The sequence below is a fragment of the Astatotilapia calliptera genome, chromosome 13 (genome assembly GCF_964374335.1).
Source record: "Astatotilapia calliptera chromosome 13, fAstCal68.1, whole genome shotgun sequence".
In the NCBI taxonomy this organism is placed as follows: Eukaryota; Metazoa; Chordata; class Actinopteri; order Cichliformes; family Cichlidae; genus Astatotilapia; species Astatotilapia calliptera.
In genome coordinates this window covers 17,469,636-17,488,817 of record NC_137434.1, presented here as the reverse complement: position 1 = coordinate 17,488,817, position 19,182 = coordinate 17,469,636, and the positions used below count along the sequence as shown (strand labels likewise).

Below are 19,182 nucleotides of genomic sequence, written 5' to 3'. Positions count from 1 at the left end.
CGAGACTCAAGTGCAAGAGACAATAAAATATAATGTGACTCCATAGGAAATAATACATTTAACATAAAATGTAAAAGTTTAAAGAATGAAATGGAGATAAGCTAAGAATGTCAAAGATATAAAATCTATAATAAAAGCGCTACCAAGTGCTATAAATTAACACTGATGAAGACACTGAGGAAGCGAGTTGGACTTCCTCGGGCAGGTCATTTCACAGCTGAAGAGCCCTAACAGCAAATGCTCAATCACCTTTTCTCTTTAAGTGTGAGCGTGATGGGAAAAGTAAACAGGTTTCTGGGAGGATCTCAGGCTGTGCAACTGCAGCCAGGCCATGAATGTTTTTTAAAATAATAAGTTGAATATTAAAACCAGTTCTTAAAGTAAAGGGCAGCCAGTGTAAACAGTGTAACAGCGCCACTTGCTACACTGTAGCAGCAGGACTCGTTAACCTTGCTTATGTGTTTCTCAAGCACACCCAGGTTTCTGACAACTGATTGTACATGAACTGATAACCAAGGGAGGACTTGATGAGTAAATGGAGCGTTTCTGGACCAATGATAGGATTTTCTGTTTTTTTTTCTGAGTTTAATTTTTTAGAAAATATAAGTCTGTGTATTTTACCATTCATTTAATACTAAGCTGTTAGCATAGTAGTGGAACAAAATATCATTTCTCTGTATAATGGTGCCAAGAGACAGCATGTATATATAATTTTTTTAAAAACAAGATAGGACCTAGTATAGACCCCTGGGGGACTCCAGATTTTAGAATAGGGAGAGCTGTGGTCACCAGTAAAAAAACAAAACAAAATAAAACTGTAGAGCTGTTCCAGATATACCAACCTGATGCTGCAGCCTCTCAGTCAAAAACGTTTTATGGACTGTTGCATCAAATGTTGCACTTAAGTCAAGCAGAACAAGGACAGAACATTCATCAGTGTCAGCAGTTTTTAAAATATCATTTGTGACGCTAATAGGCACCGTCTCAGTTCTGTGATGCTGTTTAAAACTGGACTGAAATTTTGAAAAGATTTTGTTCTCATGTAACTTTTAAAGATGCAGTGGACAACAATTTTTCTCCTGTGGCATCCAAAAAGGTGTTAACTAAGGTGTAATCTCACACGACTCTGCTAAGTGTCCCGGTAAGGGGCAGCATACATGACACCAGGCCCTAGAAATGGGATACCTAAGTGCAACACACCTACAACAAATGTTATGAATTATTCAAACTGTACTGTTCATGCTGTCAAAACTCATTATTGTATGTGAACTTAATCAAAACCTCTCAGTCTTAATAAAAATGAAACAAATTACCACAGTGCTGTCTGATTTCATGTGATTTTCATATGGAATAAAGTTAAAGCAATAGTTAATTACATTGTTATATCTTGATTGACAAACTGACAACCTTGCATTTTTCCCTTGTATCTACATTATAACAATGAAACACAGTTGGCTAAAATAGAAAAAAAAACCCACAGAAAAGAGTCAATGTTGATTGTTATCTGGATTAATGACAACACAAAAAGAGGTATGCGATGTGGTTATGTTGACTGTAGTTCTATGATACGTCTCGGTTGCGTTGTATAAAATGTTTTGATGCATTTTTTGGGGAAGTACAGCATTTGCACTTTGCCAGGCTATAGCGTTTGACTATATCTGCATAGCCTGCTGCAGTCTCAGCCCTAGAGAGGAGCAGTGAATGACAGCTTGTAAATGAAATGCTGGATTAACTGATGCCATCTTTATTTTATCCTGAAAGAAGTGTATTTGAGACCTTAATAAAGGCAGGCGTAAAGACAGGAAGTTGTTCGAACTGAACATGGACTCGTGCATGGAAATTATGTGATGTGATACAAGCAAGTGTGTGAAAGCAGCTGAGCTTAATCCACATATAGTGAAGCATACAGCAAGCATGCAAATGCTTATTTTTAATGCTACACACTCAAGCTGAATAAAATATTCATGTGTGCAAACAACAAATTTTCTAGCTGGTTGGACTCTGCTTAGTTTGTACTTCCTGCGTTCAACTAAAGCTAACTGTAGCCAGACACGAATACATGCAATCTCCCTGCTTTAATCTCAGCAACATTAATCAAACTGAAAGCAATGAAGAGCATGAAGAAAAATTACAGTGTGATTAACTTCTCTCTTGTAAGTCACATATTAGGAGGAAAACCTGAAGCTACTGCAGCAGGAATCGAGCAAAGGCCTGGCCGTGAACCCAGACAGATGTGATATGACAGTCACGGAGCAGTGAAGCAGAAAGTGAAAGGAAGGAACACGGGAACTGACAATTTTCATCTCGTTCTTTGAAGACAGAAAAGGAAATAAATGGCTGAGAAATCCTTGAGTCATAGTACTATAGGCTGTAATGCAATCTTATAAAAGCACTGTGAATACACTCCTGTGTCATGTGAGTGTTTTCCCTGGGTCTGATGCTTTGTGACTCAGAGGAAGAGATGTAATTGTGACGACCGCACAGATAAAGTGAAGTTCATTAACGAAACATTTTGGATTCTGTCATCCAGAACAGATGTGTGTATCCATGAGCCAGTCTTGGAGCCTAAGTTAATTGTCAGCTTATTAATTAATACTTTTTTAATGAATGTGTGCCATTACTAATGACTTTCTAGCAGTCTGTTTAAGGGGTCAGTCAATTGGTTCAGGTCTCCCTACAGATATCATTATATTAATGATGTTACTTAACTTTGGGCTGGAAAAAAGCAAACTGCAGAACTTTTCCCTTAAACTGTAACGTCCATTCAAGACTAATAGGTGGTATTAGTCCAGTAAATACGGACGATATCCAGGATACTTTAAGATTCAAAGAGCAGTCACAACAGCCGAGGAAAGCTGTGTTTGGCAGGATTGCTAAATAATGCACATGCTTCTAAAATGAGAGACAGAGAGAGAGAGCTTCACTCTGGGACAAGTCACACTAAGAGTACTTATAAATAATGATCGGGATCCTTTTCTCTGTCTTAAGTCATCATGCATGCAGTGACTTTTTTGCTCTGCTACCTATCACTTAGCAATGCAGCCTCTGTGCCAAATTACACTCGATCAATATCAATAATGAAACTCGTTCACAAACTCAGCAACCAAAGCTGGAAAATGCAAATAATCCACCTCCTTTGGGTGCTTTATGTCAAGTTGGCAGTCAGTGAAAGGAAACGATAACACCTTTTTGTTTTGTTGCTCATGTTCCGTGACCAACAACAATAATAAATGAATGACACAGGGCTTATTACACCTCTGGAAATGTATTTAAAGCAGATAGTGGTAAAATGTTCCTTACTAGATTTTATCTAGGCCTCTTTTTTTTCCTCTTTTTTTTTCAGATCTATCATCTTTGAACAGAAAGGCCCAGCAGATCCACCCTCTGGAGTGTTGTGTAAAGTTTTAATGCTTTAATAAAGAAGAGTGTATCTTCACAAACAAAGAGAGAGAGAGAGAAAAAGCTAAACATCACATTTTCCACTCCCCTGAGAGTGTGGGTCTGTTTCTGCTTCTTCCAGCAATAAATCAAAACCTGTCCCAGGTCCAGCGTCAGGTGATGCAGCCTCGCCGAGCCAAACAGCCGATCCTGCATTCACTGCAAAAGCCTTTTCAGATAAACACGAGGAAGGCTGAGATGGAAAGGTTATTCTTCTTCAGTTGGAAGTGTCTCCTCAGAGTGACAGACACCACCTCATTTTTCATGCCACGAGGAGTGATAAACAGCAATAAAGTGCTTCTGCTCACAACGGCATGCCGTTGCTATAGTCACAGCCTCCCAAACACAATCCAGAGACCCTTTCACCTCTTACTGAATTCATTAACATAAGCGTATGCAAAAGAGCGTGAAGAAGAAGGTGGTATCTGAGCACATTCTGGTTAAGTGCATCGTAATTGCTCGGGTTATTTTCGCACCAGTTACTGAAACAAGTATGCTGGGATGAAAAAAAATACAGGTAGGATTTTCTTTGTGGTTCGCTCCAATGATCCTCTGATTAAAGGAAGTACTTCCAGAAAACAACAACAACAAAAAAAAGCACTCTCAACAAGCCACTTGGTAATAGATTTATTATACATGAATTAGCCCGAGGCTGGCCAGCTTAACAGCCCTCTCAGGCCTGTTTGAATTGTAAAACACACTGCCTGTCACGCTTTGTTTCCCTTTTTACTTTTCTTCCATGACAATGTACAAATAATGTTTTCCCCCCAAACAGTGTAGTCTGCAGGCTTAAGCTCAGGAAAACGGCACCGGCGCTGTGTGCGGAGAAACATTAATGGAGCAGAATAAAACGCACTTGCTACAGTTGAAACGCCCGTGAAAACGACACGTCAGACAGCCTGCTGTGTGTTCACGGGCACAAACAATAGATGCAACCGGGCATAAACATTTCCCATGCAAACATAAGCACTTTCACCACACTGGCTGCAGCTTCTTCGTTGTGTGAAACTTAAAGCTTGTATAGTGACGCCACTATCTGGTTATGCAGTGCATTACATCAATCGGGGGCCGACTGTGGAATTTCACCACTAGGTTAAGTGCGATTAAGCACACAAACTGCACTATGAAATGAACGTAGCTTAAATAGTTTTGGCATTAGTTTATTGTTAGGTAGTTCAGCTTTTTTATTTTTTTTGTGTAGTCAGCTACTGAAATTTTTTCTGTTTTACCTTTCCTTGTTTACTACTTCTTTACTACGACTATTAGGGTAACACCATATATATATATATATGTTGTTGTTCATTTTCAGAATAAAGTTGAAATGTGGAGAATAAAGTTGTCGTTTAAATTCAAACAACTGCTACAGCTGCCTTGTGCAGGTGAATTAGTAAAGGAACGTGATCAGCGATCTTATTGTGTCTCGCGATACATCATACTTTAACTGCACGAGGGTCTAACCATCGGTATCCTTGCATGTGCCATTTCAGTTATCACAAATGTGGTGTTTTCTTTTTAACCAAATGAGGCTTTCTGCCAACACATTCTGCCCCATCTCTGCAGCGTTCTTAGTCTTATCACAACACTGTTTATGTGCTAAATAAAAGGTAAACTTAAAAAAAAAAGAAGTTTAGCGCTCACAAAACTATACTTACGTAAAGCTGCAGAGAAAAAAAAGAGAGTTTTAGTCTTAGTCAGTGAGGTCAAATGTGTCATCACAACCAGTATCAGGTGGTTCTGGTGCGTGCATATTATGAGACTGGGATGACTACGTGACTGACTGTGAGTCAGTTTTTGATATGACTTGCAATAATGGACTTTTCAAATCTTGCTCAGCACAAATAGGAATCTTATTAGGCTATAATAATAGTAGTAGTAATAATAATAATAATAATCATAAAAAGACACGAACCGAAAACTGAAGAGTGAAAAATAAGTCAATGGACCACGTTTAAACAATGAACAACAAAAGTTAATAAACATATATATATATATATATATATATATATACACACACACACACACATATACTGTATATATACAAACTAACTCACAGCAACCGTTTCTTGGGGGCTCACACATTAGCAGCTGTAGTAATGATGACATCATCAACAAATGTCAAACAGGATTATTTCCTGCTTGTTGCAACACTTAGGCTATCTGGGCTTTCTGATATTGCAAATGTAAAATCATAGCAATTTAAAGTATCCATTATTATTATTATTATTATTATTATTATTATTATTATTATTATTATTATTATTATTATTATTATTATTATTATTATTATTTATCATATGAGTGCTGTAAAGCTATTTTAGTTTTTAAGACCGTTAAACAAGGACCAGTCAGGTAAACTGAGTCAGATATCAACTTTTTTTGTGTTGCATTGTTAGAATTTCCTGAAATGTTCATTCATATAGTCAATTTGAGTGTATATTTTACATCTGATATACTTTTGGTTTTACATAGTTTTAATCAACTAAGCTTCAACTTCAGTGTAAAGCAAGTGGTAGTTTTCAAAATTATACTAGTACTTTTCCGTGTTTCTTTGGGTTTTTATTCCAACAAACCTAGTCAAAGAGAAGGTCAGTCCCCAGAATGGGATGTAAGTAACCTACAATCCCCATAAAAATAAGAGGCATGAATGGACACAGAGGCTTAAGACTTTAAGTTGGAGAGCAATTACCTGCTATTGTAAACAGGTCTGGAGGCATTTGCAGCAGTGGGGGATGGTAAAGCCTCCCTGTTAGAAATCATGAGCCAGAATTGTGCAAGATTTTTCTTAAACTTTGGGTCTCTGAGAATAGCACACTTTCTAGTCATTTATTAAAGCATTTAAGTGAACAACATGGTCATAAAGTTGTGACACCAATCTGTCACTAAAGCTTATTGACTGACTGAAAAAAAATTAACATTTAAAAAGGAAAAACTAGCATGTGTAAGCTGTGTAAAATGTAGATAAAAACAGAATGATTTTCAGATCTCATACACCCATATTTTATTCACAGAAGAGCACAGGGACGTATCAGCTGCTTAAACTGAGAAAATGGCAGCAACAAATGTGAAAACAGGTGGGACAGGGCCATGTTTTAGGCTGTGTATCACCCCCTCCCCTTTTAACAGCACTCCATAAATGTCTAGGAACTGGGGAGAGGAACTTCTGGGAAAGGACTGTTCTTCCAATCTTGCCTGATATAAATTCCATGTGCTCAACAGTCCTGGATCTTCTTGTATTTTTGTTGTATTGAACTGAAGGCAGTTCAGCACCCGGACTCTTCTACTTCAAAGCCATGCTGTTGTAATAGATCTAGGATGTGTGGGTCCTTGAAAGGACATCAGCTGGATGGAGCAAATGTTGCTAAAACCTGATTTCTGGAAGTGTCTCTGAGCTGATGCAATGACTTCCATGACAGAATCATGTCTGTTTTGAATGCAATACTGCCCGAGTGCCCAAAGACTATATAGCATCCAATACTGATTGCACACAGAGATTCCTCCAGATTTTAAAAATCTTTTGATGATAATGTTTTTTTTATTTAGATGATTTTTAAAATCTTTACAATTTTACCTTCGGGAATATTGTTCTGAAATTGTTCCACAATTTGTAAATGCAGATGTTTTATTTACAGATTAGTGAACCTCTGCCCATCTTTACTTCAGACAAACTCTTTTAAATATCCAATCTATTGTTGACTTTTTGCCAATTAACTTAATTAGTTAAAAATATTTCACCACCTGTTTCTTTCACAAATTTTTTAAACAATTGTTGCTGCCATCAAATTCAGAATGAGATAACATTTTAATAAAATAGTAAATTATTAAAAGATTTCTATGTTTTATTGTGAATAATATATGGTTTTAAGAGTTTTGACTTTGATTGCATTCTGTTTTACACAGTGCTTTTTTTGGTAATGGTAAGACTTTAAACCAACTTTAACTTTAAAACAAAATTATCATAAAAGAAAAAGAAGAATGAAACTATGAGGATGTGCAGAGGGGAAAATAAAACTCATTAAAATAATAAGATCTAGGCTATGATCACTACAACGCCCCCTTTAAAAAAATCTGTTTTTTGTGCCAGCAATGTCGACTGGGCTTACTTCATGCCTGAGAAACTGCCTGTTGAAGTTTAGTTTGAGTTGGCAGTTTGAGTTTAGGTTTGGCCCCTGCTGAAGAGACTTTTAGACGTTTATAAATTATTCCCAGGGGCGCTGTTTAAAACAAAAGCTGTAAAGTTAATGGTCAGCACTCTTTCTGACCATTTGACGGAAACGACAAACGAGGTCTACGTGCGAGACGTGTCCCCCATGTCATTCACAGGAATCGATCTTTCAACAGCTGTACAGTCATCGTCTTTTCCTCTGGGCTTTCGTGTGAAATTTCTGTTGGGCGGATCTTTCTTTATCGTTTAGTGGGATTTGTGTGGCAATCTTTACTTTACCTTTAAAATGACTAACAAATAGAGGAGTAAAAAAATAAAGAGTAGAAAGATCAGGAACTTCTGCGCGTATGCAGGATGGGGGTCGGGCTGTTGCTGCAATACCGGCAGAGGGGCTTTGCCTAATCATCAATGGGATCAGCAGTGTTACCAGGCAAGGCAGAATGCTGAGGACGTGAGCTGAATCGTCATTGGCTGAAAAATACGATGGGCGGGGTGTTCTTTTCGTGGGTATTTAAGGCTTTGTTCCATTGTTGCAGAGGTCTTCCAGCTGGTCTGGTTCAAGGGACGGGGCCACCATTCGAGGATACAATAGCACTTTAATTTTTTTGTTTTTAAGGATGTCTTGCAATCAGTCTCTGTACGGTAGTTTTCCTCCATCTCCATCGGAGGACAGGGGCTCACAGCGGCTGTCCTGGAGCAGTTTGCTTCACAAGCTGACAGAGCTGAAGGGACACAATCAGAGGGTGACAGAAGATCAGTACTGCAGGAGTGAATCTGGTGAGTGTCATTTGATCGAACTAACACTGTTCAAGAATATATATGTATAATTTCTGATTGTTTAAATGCATTTTGGAAAGAGAAACAGAGAACAAGAGAGAACGAAGTCTTAAAGTACCAAGAAAATATGCTTGTCAGTCTTTCTTCCACTTTGTTTAATGATTAGAAAACTTAAAAAAAAAGAAAGGTGAATCACACACTGCTATATATTCCTTACTAACTTGTAGCTACTCCTTTGTTTCAGGATCTATGACAGATCTGTCAGAGTTAGACATCAGCTCCTTCTTCTATCCTCTGGAGGAGACCTTGGCTGCAGATGTTGTGACTGCCATTGCACATAGTCTCAGTGATGCATCGCACACCAGCTTGGATTGCTCCAAACTCATCCTCCCTGACTGCCTGCTACACAATATCAGCCAAGAGCTGCTCCACTTGGCCGCGATAGAGCCTTGTGGTCTCAGGGGAGCGCTCATCGACCTGTGCGTTGACATGGGGAAACAGGACTCCCCATGTACTGTGGATCAAATAGCAGTAGATCCATCCCTTGTCCCAACTTTCCATGTGACACTGGTGCTGAGGGTGGAGTCCAGTGGACTGTGGCCAAAAGTTCAGAAGCTCTTCAAAAGTAGCAAACCAGCACAGACATCCTCATCGTCTCCGAAGCACCACGACACCCTGAAGCTGAGCACGAGTTTCAGGGCTATCAAGAGGAAACTGTACAGTTCAGCCGCACTGCTGGTTGAGGAGTGCTGATCGCTGAGCACTCCTGTCTCTGATAAGCTGAACTCTAAAGAAACTGTAAAGAAGCTGCTAATTAATGCAAAATCTTAACAAAAGCACTCTCGAGACATAACAATGATGACCTGTCTGTGATGATGTATGACGGGGTTAATACTGAACTACCTTTGTCTCATAGCAGCTACTCATGTGGGTGCAGTGAAGATTAGTGTTTGCACATGGGTCAGTTTCATTCCTGTGAATGTGAAGCCACACCTATAAGGGAATGCCTTATGTATGTGACATTTAAATATACCAACGGACACTCGTTTTGTTTGTTTTTTTAACATGAGAGAATAAATTATTTTTTTATTAACTTTTTGTGTGAGTTTTATCTGTCTGTGTCCCATATCCACACAAATTCATACATGCTATGTACTGCAGTGCTGAGACAAAACAGTAAAGCAGCAGTATGTTGTATTTTATTTCTCTTGCACCAACCATTCAGTTATGTTACTGCTGTAAACAGATACTTCCAGCAGTTTTCTTAGAGTAGTCAGTACTTAATGACTTGACATCAGGGGTGTTAAACATGAGGCCCGGAGTCCAGAACTGCCCACCAAAGACTCTACTCTGCCCTTTGGATGGCATGGGAAATGTGAAGGAAGATATCAATTTTAGACTCTACCTCCCCCTTGGCCATTATACACCAAAATAATTAAGTACATAAATCACAGAAAGTGGGTTTAGTTTTTTAAAAAAGACAAAAAAAAGGAGAAGTATTCTGTCAGTTTTTTAATTTGTAGTCACAGGACAGTCTGCACAATGAGCTAACAGAACTTTTTCTATAATTTTACACATTTATTTCTTGCAATTGAATTTTTTTTATCATGTAGTAAAACTGAGCTATAATGTTGAAACGTCACTTGTTTCCTTATATTAAAATATCTTATGGCTTACATGTGTAGTTAAACTTTACACCGACAGAAAGAGGTGTTTCACTGGTTCAGCCCACTTAAGATCAAAGTGGGCTGTACGTGGCCCATAATGTAAAATTTGTTTGACATCCCTGCTCTACATGGAGTGGAGTAGTCAACAGGTGTAGTTAATGAAGTTAACCAACTTATCTTGAAGAAGAAACCTTAAAGATAACAGGGGAAACTGGCAGACACCAGTAAAAGTGAGATAGTACTGTCTGATAACGGTTATCATAGGAAATGTGTGAATGTTCAACAGTAATATTCAAAAGTCTTGAGGAACGCATCAGTTTTAAAAATGTTGTTTCCAACAACTTTATACATTTTAAAAAGGTTTTAAGCATTAGTTCGCCAGGTTTACTAAAAATCTTTGACATCGTTCAAGCATAAGAAAGGCACTTAACAGAATGACAAACCTTTAGTTGAACCTACAAAAAAAAAGTTACCATAGTTCGAAGGGCATAAAACTGTATTTTTGCAACAACAAGATGATTCCCAAAGAGCTATTAGCCAAATTCCTGGCGTAGCACAGCGTGGTGTGAAGTGTGGCCTTAAAAAAATTAAAAATCTGGAAAAGTAACAGGCCTGAAAAAGCTGCAGCAGATGAACAGCATCTGAAAGACCTGAGAGACCTTCAATTAGTTATTAATCAGTCAGCCACTTCATTTTTCAGCATGACAATGATCCCAAACACATCGCCAATACAGAAAAAGCATACTATTCCACACAATGGAGCACTCCATCAATCATTCATGGATTGGCCTCCCCAGATACTGGACTTCAACTTTGCTGAAGCAGTTTGGGATCATTTTGACAGAGAACATAATAAAAAAGCAGTCAACAATCAAAGAGCTTTGAACTACTTAAAGAAATGACAAGAAAGTTTGGTAAGAGCTCAGGCTGTGTTTAAGTTTAAAAGTGGCCACACCAAAAATTGACTTTGAAGCTTGTTAGAAATGTACAAACTGCTTTTGCTTATATATATATATATATATATATATATATATATATATACACACAAATCATATTTCCATGTGTGTTTGCATCAGTTTCCCTGGAAAAATATGAAGAAATGAGAGGCTCAATACTTTTACGCAGCACTGTACATCATAATAAAACTCTCATTGGAACCAACTTATCTTGTGTGTGTCTGAACCTAAAGCCAACATTAGACAAGGTGTAAACCGGCGGTTCAAAGAGTGATGATTCACATGAAGTGAATGCGTCACGAAGCAGATGTGTCACCTTTTCCTACACATGTGAGAAGTTTGCCTTCAGGCCATCCAACTCCCAAAAAAGCTTTCCTAGGAATAGCAAACATGGAAAAAAAACAACCCACAGTTGTTTCCAAATGCTAGCCGAAGTGCAACTGAAACCTTAAAGTATAGTGAAGCAAGACGTCTAAAATAAAATTTAACACTGATTTTTTTTCCTTTTTTTTTTTTTTTTAAACAAAAACAAAACCACAAAACACAGAGGACACAAATCTCTACTTTCCCAGAGCGAAACTCGTCTGTTCACCCACCACAACCAGCTGAAGGCCGGTTGCTGACTCCCGAAGGCCTTTTACATCCAGCTTTTAAGTGTTTCTGTGGTATTTTTTCCAGATTTCCCACCAAAGTCACAAACATATGACACAAACAGCATGACTGATCAGTTGCAGTGATGGTCCTAGAATAACATTATGCCATCAGAGAAACAGCAAATACCAAAACGGGGGATATTGTGATGCTATAGGTCATCATTCTCACCCCCATATCTACTACATACACTGCAGCACACAGTTTAAGCAGTTTACAGAAAATCCAACGAGGACGTCAAAACTGTAAACGTGGAGAAATAACTGAAAATTAAAAATGTAAAGGTTTTGAACTGCGATTCCAGTTTCCTGTGAACGCTACATTTAGGCACACTCAGAAACCCGCTTTTATACCCTGACTTACTTAGTGTAAAGTTTGAATTTGGGACACAAAAACTGACTTACTATTGAAGCACATAAGCGAGTGTGTGTACGTGTATGTATGATGTAAAACAAAAGGCGTGCACCAGTCAATCATTGGACAATTTTAATTCAAAGAAACTTTTATACAATTTTAGCATGTTAATTTAATAAATATGGTTTACTTTCATTTGTGCAACAGTTTACAGTAATTATGATCCAACAGGCTACAAGCAAATCCACTTAACAATGTAAATGACTTCAATAACCCCTGCACTGTTAAAAGTAAAATGAATATTTACATTGGTAAAACTACAAAAATTACACGCTTTCCTTGTGAGTGGCTCAGACATCTGTCTATGAGAAGGCCATCGGGTTTCTCAAAATATTTAAGAAAAAGAAAACGATTGGGACAGAGGAAGCTAATCTTAGTAGCTTTGCGTACCGACAACAATGCTCTTACTTTTCAGCACGACTACCCGGCCGCCTCTCACCACTGTAAAGATTCTAGCAAGACAATGTCAGCAGTGAACTCAAAGCTTCTCACAGTTCTACAGGAAGTCAATCTACACCGAGGCGCAGAGAGGTTCCCTGATGAGGTCTGCTGCCCACTACACGTAAGGCATTTTTTGATTCTCTTGGTTTGCTGCAGAAATGTGGTCAAATTTGAGTGGGCTCCGACCGATTTCTTCTAATTAGATTCAAGTACTGACGAACCTGAGAAAACCAAGAGAATAAATCACAGTTATACAGCCATTCATATCACAGGATAATCACTTCAATGTTATATATATTTAAGTTTCTTAAAAATATCATTCATTATCACTATTACTCAGTAACATTCACCATGAGTGGAAAGGTTAAATTATACAGATAATTTTGCATGTTTTCACCAAACCAGCTACTGTTACTTTACACCTGGTCACTCTTTTTGAATTGTAGTTCCTACTTTAAAAGGTGGAACGTTAATTTATAGGGATGTTTCCTTAGCTCAATATGGCTAAACAATCACAGTCAAAGACAGATTTCTTTCATTTACTGCAGGAGCTTTTTTTTAAACCATGCAGAAAAACTGTGACACATTGTTTAAATTGCACTTGTTTTCCTTATATTAAGACATCTTAGGGAATAAAGGGGTAGTTAAACTTCTTTACACTGACAGGAAGAAGAGTGTCACTCATCCGGCCCACTTAAAATCAAAGTGGGCTGTATGTGGCCTGCGATGTAAATTGATGTAAATCCCTGCTCTTGAATATCTGGTATCAGTCCCTGACACAGCTCGATTATCAAGCCACGCAAAAACAAGGTGTACTGACTGATTCTTGTAAGATATTAAAAATAAATTTAAAACAGCATTCTGAGTGGCTGGAGTAATGGGGGATGTGTCAGATAAAACATGCAAAAACTCTGAATTCTTTCCAGTCCATATACGGCATCCTGTAGTACTCATACTGTATGCCACAGACAGCAACGTACCCATATGTGCAGAAGTGTTTTCTAGCCATCCAATATGACTTGAATCTCAGATAGTCTGGAACAGCTGGGAGTCCCCATCCTCTGTGCTCTCTGGTACAACTCAGAATCCCCGAAGTAACGAGCACGATACAGTAAGCCTTCCTCTGAAAGTACAAGAAGAGAATTTGTCAGTACAATTCACATTAACTGGTTCAAAATCAGGCAGAACTTAAGTGTTAAACATAGAATAAAATATGGATTTAGGCTCCTGGTTTGAAGTGCGAAGCCAACTCCCAACAGCCAGCAGGGGGAGCTTTCCTCCTGGTCTGGTTCTGCTCTGTCATCCCAGTAAATACTTTTCTGACGACTTGATTACCTCAATTGCTAGGCTAAAATCTAACTGAATAAATCCTGAAGTTCATTTTGTAAACTATGATCCCATTCGGAGTTAAAAAAGATAATACAGGGTCGTATAGTGTCCTTGGTTTCACACGGGACGCACTCGGTTTCCAAACACCAAGGCAGCAATAACAGCTCAACCCAAGGCTGCAAAACAGGAATCCTCCGACCTCCAGGTGACGTCATGGTGGCTACATCTATTTTTTATACTGGTGTTAAATTGCTCAGTTGGACGTTGTTTTAAAGAACTTGGGATGTTAACCAAACAAGCTCAAGCACTACAAGGTGACATAAAATATTCAATGAAGAAAAGAAAATGAAATGTAAACAATAAGAGTTAATCTTTAAAGCCAAATTTGAAGAAAAAAAGAATAATTCCACCCTAAAAATGTGAAAATCTTCCAGTTTTCTTCTTGTTTCGCATCAGATCTTGAATCAAATAATTACTTCAAATATTTAAACTCCGGCAATGTAAAACTCAATAATAATCATAGCTAATGCTGTAAACTCACTCTGCTGCTTCTCCTTCCAACAGTTGTTTCTTAGATTGGAGATGTAGTCTTCTTCTACACTTCTCTCCACAGTCTTCAGCATATTTCCAGAATATTCCTCATTGAAACGTTCTCCCACATAAAAAGGCACCTTCAGGCTTGATGTATGCCTTTTGTGGATATGTCCTGCTGACCTGGTATAGAAACATGTATAACTGAGGGTGTGACAGATGTTCAGACACTTTTGCACAACCTCATTAACCAATGCACCACTTACGGGCGGTAGCTAAGGCTGTATGGAGGCTGGGTGACCATCATCTGACTGAGAGCTGAAACAATGATGAGGATTAAGATGGGCATCAGCTGGACAAACAGAGCCAGACCTCCCTGTGAAGAGAGGAAAAAACAAAAATGGACTGATTAGTTTTTAACCACAGATCAGACACTAAATCAGGTGGTATAAATATCAAGTGTATTGAAGGTCTTACAAGGTTTAAGCTTGTACTCACATCTCTCTGTTGTTCTCGTCTTTCTTGCCTATTATGGTGTGCAAAGTGCATTCTTCCATTTCTGTAAACATGTACGTTACCTGCAAAATTTGAACACATCATGATTATGAAACTGCGCCTCTTGGATATGTAAAATGCAGTCCAAAGCATACTCAAACTTTCTGCCTAATCACTTATGGCATTCTCATGCTCAACCACAGAGAAGGATGTTCTGTTATTTTTAACAACTGGTCCAAGGAATCATGTTATTTGGTGAAACCGGTCTGGTGTTCATGACATCATCTCTCCTAATTATACTGCAACACAACTTGAGCAACAATTACAGAGAAAGTCAGAGAAAGCATCTCTTCAGCAATCAACTAGCACATAACTAAACATTACAGAGGAGCCGACCACATTTATGGAGAAGTGATGAATCAGTAGCGGTAGCTTGTTGGCAGTGTGCGGGCAGTTACGGAAGCCCGCTACCTGCAGAAAGTGTCTGTTGACAGATGAGGGCAGTGTGAAAAATATGTGGTACAACCGGTCTGGGGGCTACTCTTGCTTGTGCTCTTCTTGGTCTGTAAGCAAGCTGAAGTAATAACACACAAAGAGCTGATGTGAATCCGAGTGTCCACTGGAGCTGCTGTTTGTGCATTTCGTGCTGTGCTTTGTGGCCTTTGATGGCTTTTTTGCAATTCCCATTCCTCATGAATGCTGCTGTCTCCCCCTTCCTTGTTACAGCCCACTCAACACAGCGTCATCGACATCAAGCACAGTGCAGTTGGGATTTTGGAGAACTAAACATGAACACGTTTGTCCTGGTTTAAAAAAAAAAAAAAAAAACCTCCCAGGAGGGTCTCTGAAGGCAAAAACCTCCCCAAACTCCAAACTCTTCATATGCTAAATGATAAAGCAGCAGTGCTATAAAGATGTACCCAGGTCCGTTTGTGCCGGTGTCAGCCTGCATTTTCTTGTTGTGGAGGATGAAAATGATGCATGGTCAACAAATGCGTAGATTCACACAATAAGCTGGTTTGCAGGTTCCTCCTTCACTGCCTCCATACAGACACTTTGGTGGTAAGGACAGACAATGGTGAAGGCGAAACGATCCTCGATGATTACCAAGAGTTTTTCAAACCTTTCAACTCAACTCATTTCTAACACATGTAAGCATCTAAAACCAGCTGAATATGCTGGCTTTCAGTCTGGAGTGATTATCTTTCTGCATTTAGAAAGGTAATCTGGGAAGCTGCTTTGTAAAACTGCCAGATATGAGGGAAGATTACATATTATGGTTATGTAATAACCACTAGCTGACTCCCGTGTTGTGCAGAATTTCTAAGATCCCTTGCTTGCTTTGATAAGAGTGTATCAAAACACGCCAAACATCTTTACTGGGATGTTATTATTCCTTTGAGCTCTACTTACTTGTTGGAAAGCCTCCACCAAAGAACATGTTAAAGAGGTCCTCGGGTGAGATATCTGCTTCAAACTCATGATGGTGTCTGTGTCTGCTCGGGTGCGTTCTCTCCTCGCCATACTGGTCGTACTGCCTTCGTTTCTCAGCGTTACTCAGAACAGCATATGCATTACCAATAGCTGCAAGACACACAGAAGATCACCACCGTTATGCACTTTCTGAATCTTTGTGTCCATGTCTTTCCCGTAAATAACTTTTAATTTACCTTTAAATGCTTCTGTGGCTCCTGGTGCGTGATTTTTATCTGGGTGAAATTTCAGAGCGAGCTTTCTGTAAGCCTTTTTAAGGTCCTCCTCAGAGGCAGTCTTTTCCACTCCTAGGATTTGATAGTAATCTTTACAGCTCTTAATCCTGCAGGAAAAAAATGATACAGCAGAGATTGTTAGGAGACTACACACGATAAATAAAATAAAACACTATAAACACAATATGTAGTTAGAGCTACAGAGATGTGACTGAGTCTTACACTATGTGGATTTTATGATGCTTATTTTTTTAATTTCCGCAAATAATAATAAAAAAATATATATATTTACAACATTCACATCCCCAGTTTGAGCTCTCTCTCTCTTCAGATCTAACTACTTTAACTTTACATGAACCATCATTTCTACCTGCTTTGCCATCTTTAGGGACTGATATTGACACCGGTGCAACTACTGACATTGCTTATGGGTCCGATACTTTTATCACTTCTCTTATTGATTCTAGATCAATTTTCTGTAGAGGGGGGAAACAGATTTGCACATCACTTGGGTGTGTAGAAGACGTCTGTTTGACGTCACTGTTTTGCAAAAAAACATGTCAGCATTGATAAAATAATAATAATAAGTCTGGAGCAATGTGATATAGATGGATTAGATAATGTGGTCATCACATCCCAGTAGTAATGATATCTTGTCATCCTAAACCTAAACCTGTTGACCTATTGGTCAACTAAATCTGCTGGACTGAGTGATGTGTGAAATACAGTCACTGCACACTTTATGAGGGCCACCTTGCTGAATGGGATGTCTTTTTGCCTTCAGAGGTGCCTTAATTCTTTTACGGCATGGGTATTGGAAAACATTCCTCATGATTTTGTTCCATATTTACATGACAATATCAAAGTTGCTGCAGATCTGCTGGCTGTACATCCATGATGTGACTCTCCCATTTCTCCGCATCCCAAAAGTGCTCTATCGGATAGAGAGCTGGCGATCATTTGAGTACAGTGAACTCACTGTGAGACTACTTTGAGATGATGTGAGCTTTGTGGTCTGAGGTCATAAAAGCATGGGCATGGTTAGCAACAACACTCAGGCAGGGTGTGGCATTTAAAGGATGCTCAATTGGTTCGAAGGAGGCCAGAGCATCCCATGAAAATATCCCCCACAATGAAGAGCCTGAACTGTTGATACAAGGCAGGTTAAATCCATGCAGTTTATGCCAAATTTTGACCCTAGCATCCAAATGCTGAGATTCATCACACCAAACTGCATTTTTACCAATTTTCTTCTGGCCAATTTTGGTGAGACTGTGTGAATCTTGGCCTCAGTTTGCTGTTCTTAGCTGACAGGAGTGACACCTCAATGGTGTCGGTTCGATGCGTTCTGCCTATAGAAATGCTCTTCAGCATACCTTGATTTTAATGAGAGGTTATTTGAGTTATTGCTGGAAGAAGTCTAGCCAATCTCAATCACACTCAAGCTCAGTGGATCGGCAGTTTCTGAAATACTGAGACCAGCCTGCCTGGCACCTAAAACCACTCCACATTCAAAGTCCCTTGAACCACACGTCTTCCCTATTCTCCTGCTCAGGTTACACTTAAAGGGGTCGTCTTGGACATGTCTACATAACTAAATGCACTAGGTTGCTGCCATGTCATTGGCTGTTGAAATCCTTGCATTTGCCAGCAAGTGTACCTAATAAACTGGTCAGGTAGCGTATATTCACTATAATCACACTGACTTTTTGATAAACGTCAAGTGATATCGACGTCAGCCAGCTCTACCAGCATTTTCACTGCAACAAAGGGAGCACATAGACGCGAACTGACTTTTTAACGGCCTCCAGCTGCTCGGCTGTGTAGGACTTTCCCGAGTCCGCCGTCGCTTGTGCGGACACTTCGGGCTCCTCTCTGCCGCCGCGGTGTCTCATAGCGGGTCCTTCTCCGTTCACATGACTGCCGTTCTCCTCCGGAGGCTTTCCATTCTGCGCTAAAGACTCCAGTAAGTCTGTGAAAAGACAGAGGAGACATTATCGACGGTTGCCACCTGAGTTCACGTTTCCTATGTCGTTAATCCTACCACGGTTAGCTACTTGTTAGCATCCCAGCTGCTACGAAGACCACTCTATAAGGGATAAAACTGCGAATACCGACTAATCGTCCACTATGTTGAAGAAACCAAACGTATTAGAGAAACGCGACTCTAGGCTGAAAAACTACAAATACCAGTGTCGGCTAGCAGCTGGTGTAACGTTAATGCTAGCATTAGCTGCTTCGGTTTCACAGCGACGGCCTAGCACCCATGATTTAAAAAAACCCCAATCACTTCCCAAACAGGCATTTATTCGACGTACTTTTGGCTTGCTCTGTCGGAAACAGGCGTTGTGCCTTCTCCAGGAACTTTCTGGCTTTATCCGGCTGGTTGTTACTGACTGCATTTAGGGCTATTTTAATGCACCGCTCCGCTTCGTCCTTGTTTGAGTCCATCGCGACACAGCGGAAATGTTTACTTGCCCTGGGACGCAGGGGGATGTCGACAGCAAGCTTATCTGTCCGGTAAATAAGACGTCAGAGGAGTTTCTTTGAACCTCCAGCATGTGCTTCATGAACACCCGGTAAAGTCTTTTGCCGTGTACACCTTATAGATT

At 39.4% G+C, this 19,182-nt stretch overlaps 2 protein-coding genes across 2 annotated transcripts; one reads left to right on the top strand and one right to left on the bottom strand.

The window, feature by feature from the left end:
• The first annotated feature begins 8,089 nt into the window (after positions 1 to 8,089).
• On the top strand, positions 8,090 to 9,470 carry LOC113035061 (DNA damage-inducible transcript 4 protein-like). Its single transcript, XM_026190322.2, has 2 exons — positions 8,090 to 8,377; positions 8,622 to 9,470. Exons 1-2 carry the CDS (start codon positions 8,218 to 8,220, stop codon positions 9,128 to 9,130), a joined length of 669 nt encoding a protein of 222 aa, XP_026046107.1. The 5' UTR covers positions 8,090 to 8,217; the 3' UTR covers positions 9,131 to 9,470.
• A 2,653-nt stretch (positions 9,471 to 12,123) lies between these two features.
• dnajb12a (DnaJ heat shock protein family (Hsp40) member B12a) lies at positions 12,124 to 19,111 on the bottom strand. The gene is made up of 9 exons (XM_026190036.2): positions 18,889 to 19,111; positions 18,365 to 18,542; positions 16,532 to 16,677; positions 16,275 to 16,445; positions 14,865 to 14,944; positions 14,633 to 14,742; positions 14,377 to 14,549; positions 13,487 to 13,629; positions 12,124 to 12,727 (listed from the first exon to the last, which is right to left on the bottom strand). The coding sequence occupies exons 1-8, from the start codon at positions 19,019 to 19,021 to the stop codon at positions 13,508 to 13,510; spliced, it is 1,113 nt and encodes a 370-aa protein (XP_026045821.1). The 5' UTR covers positions 19,022 to 19,111; the 3' UTR covers positions 12,124 to 12,727; positions 13,487 to 13,507.
• Positions 19,112 to 19,182: the final 71 nt, after the last annotated feature.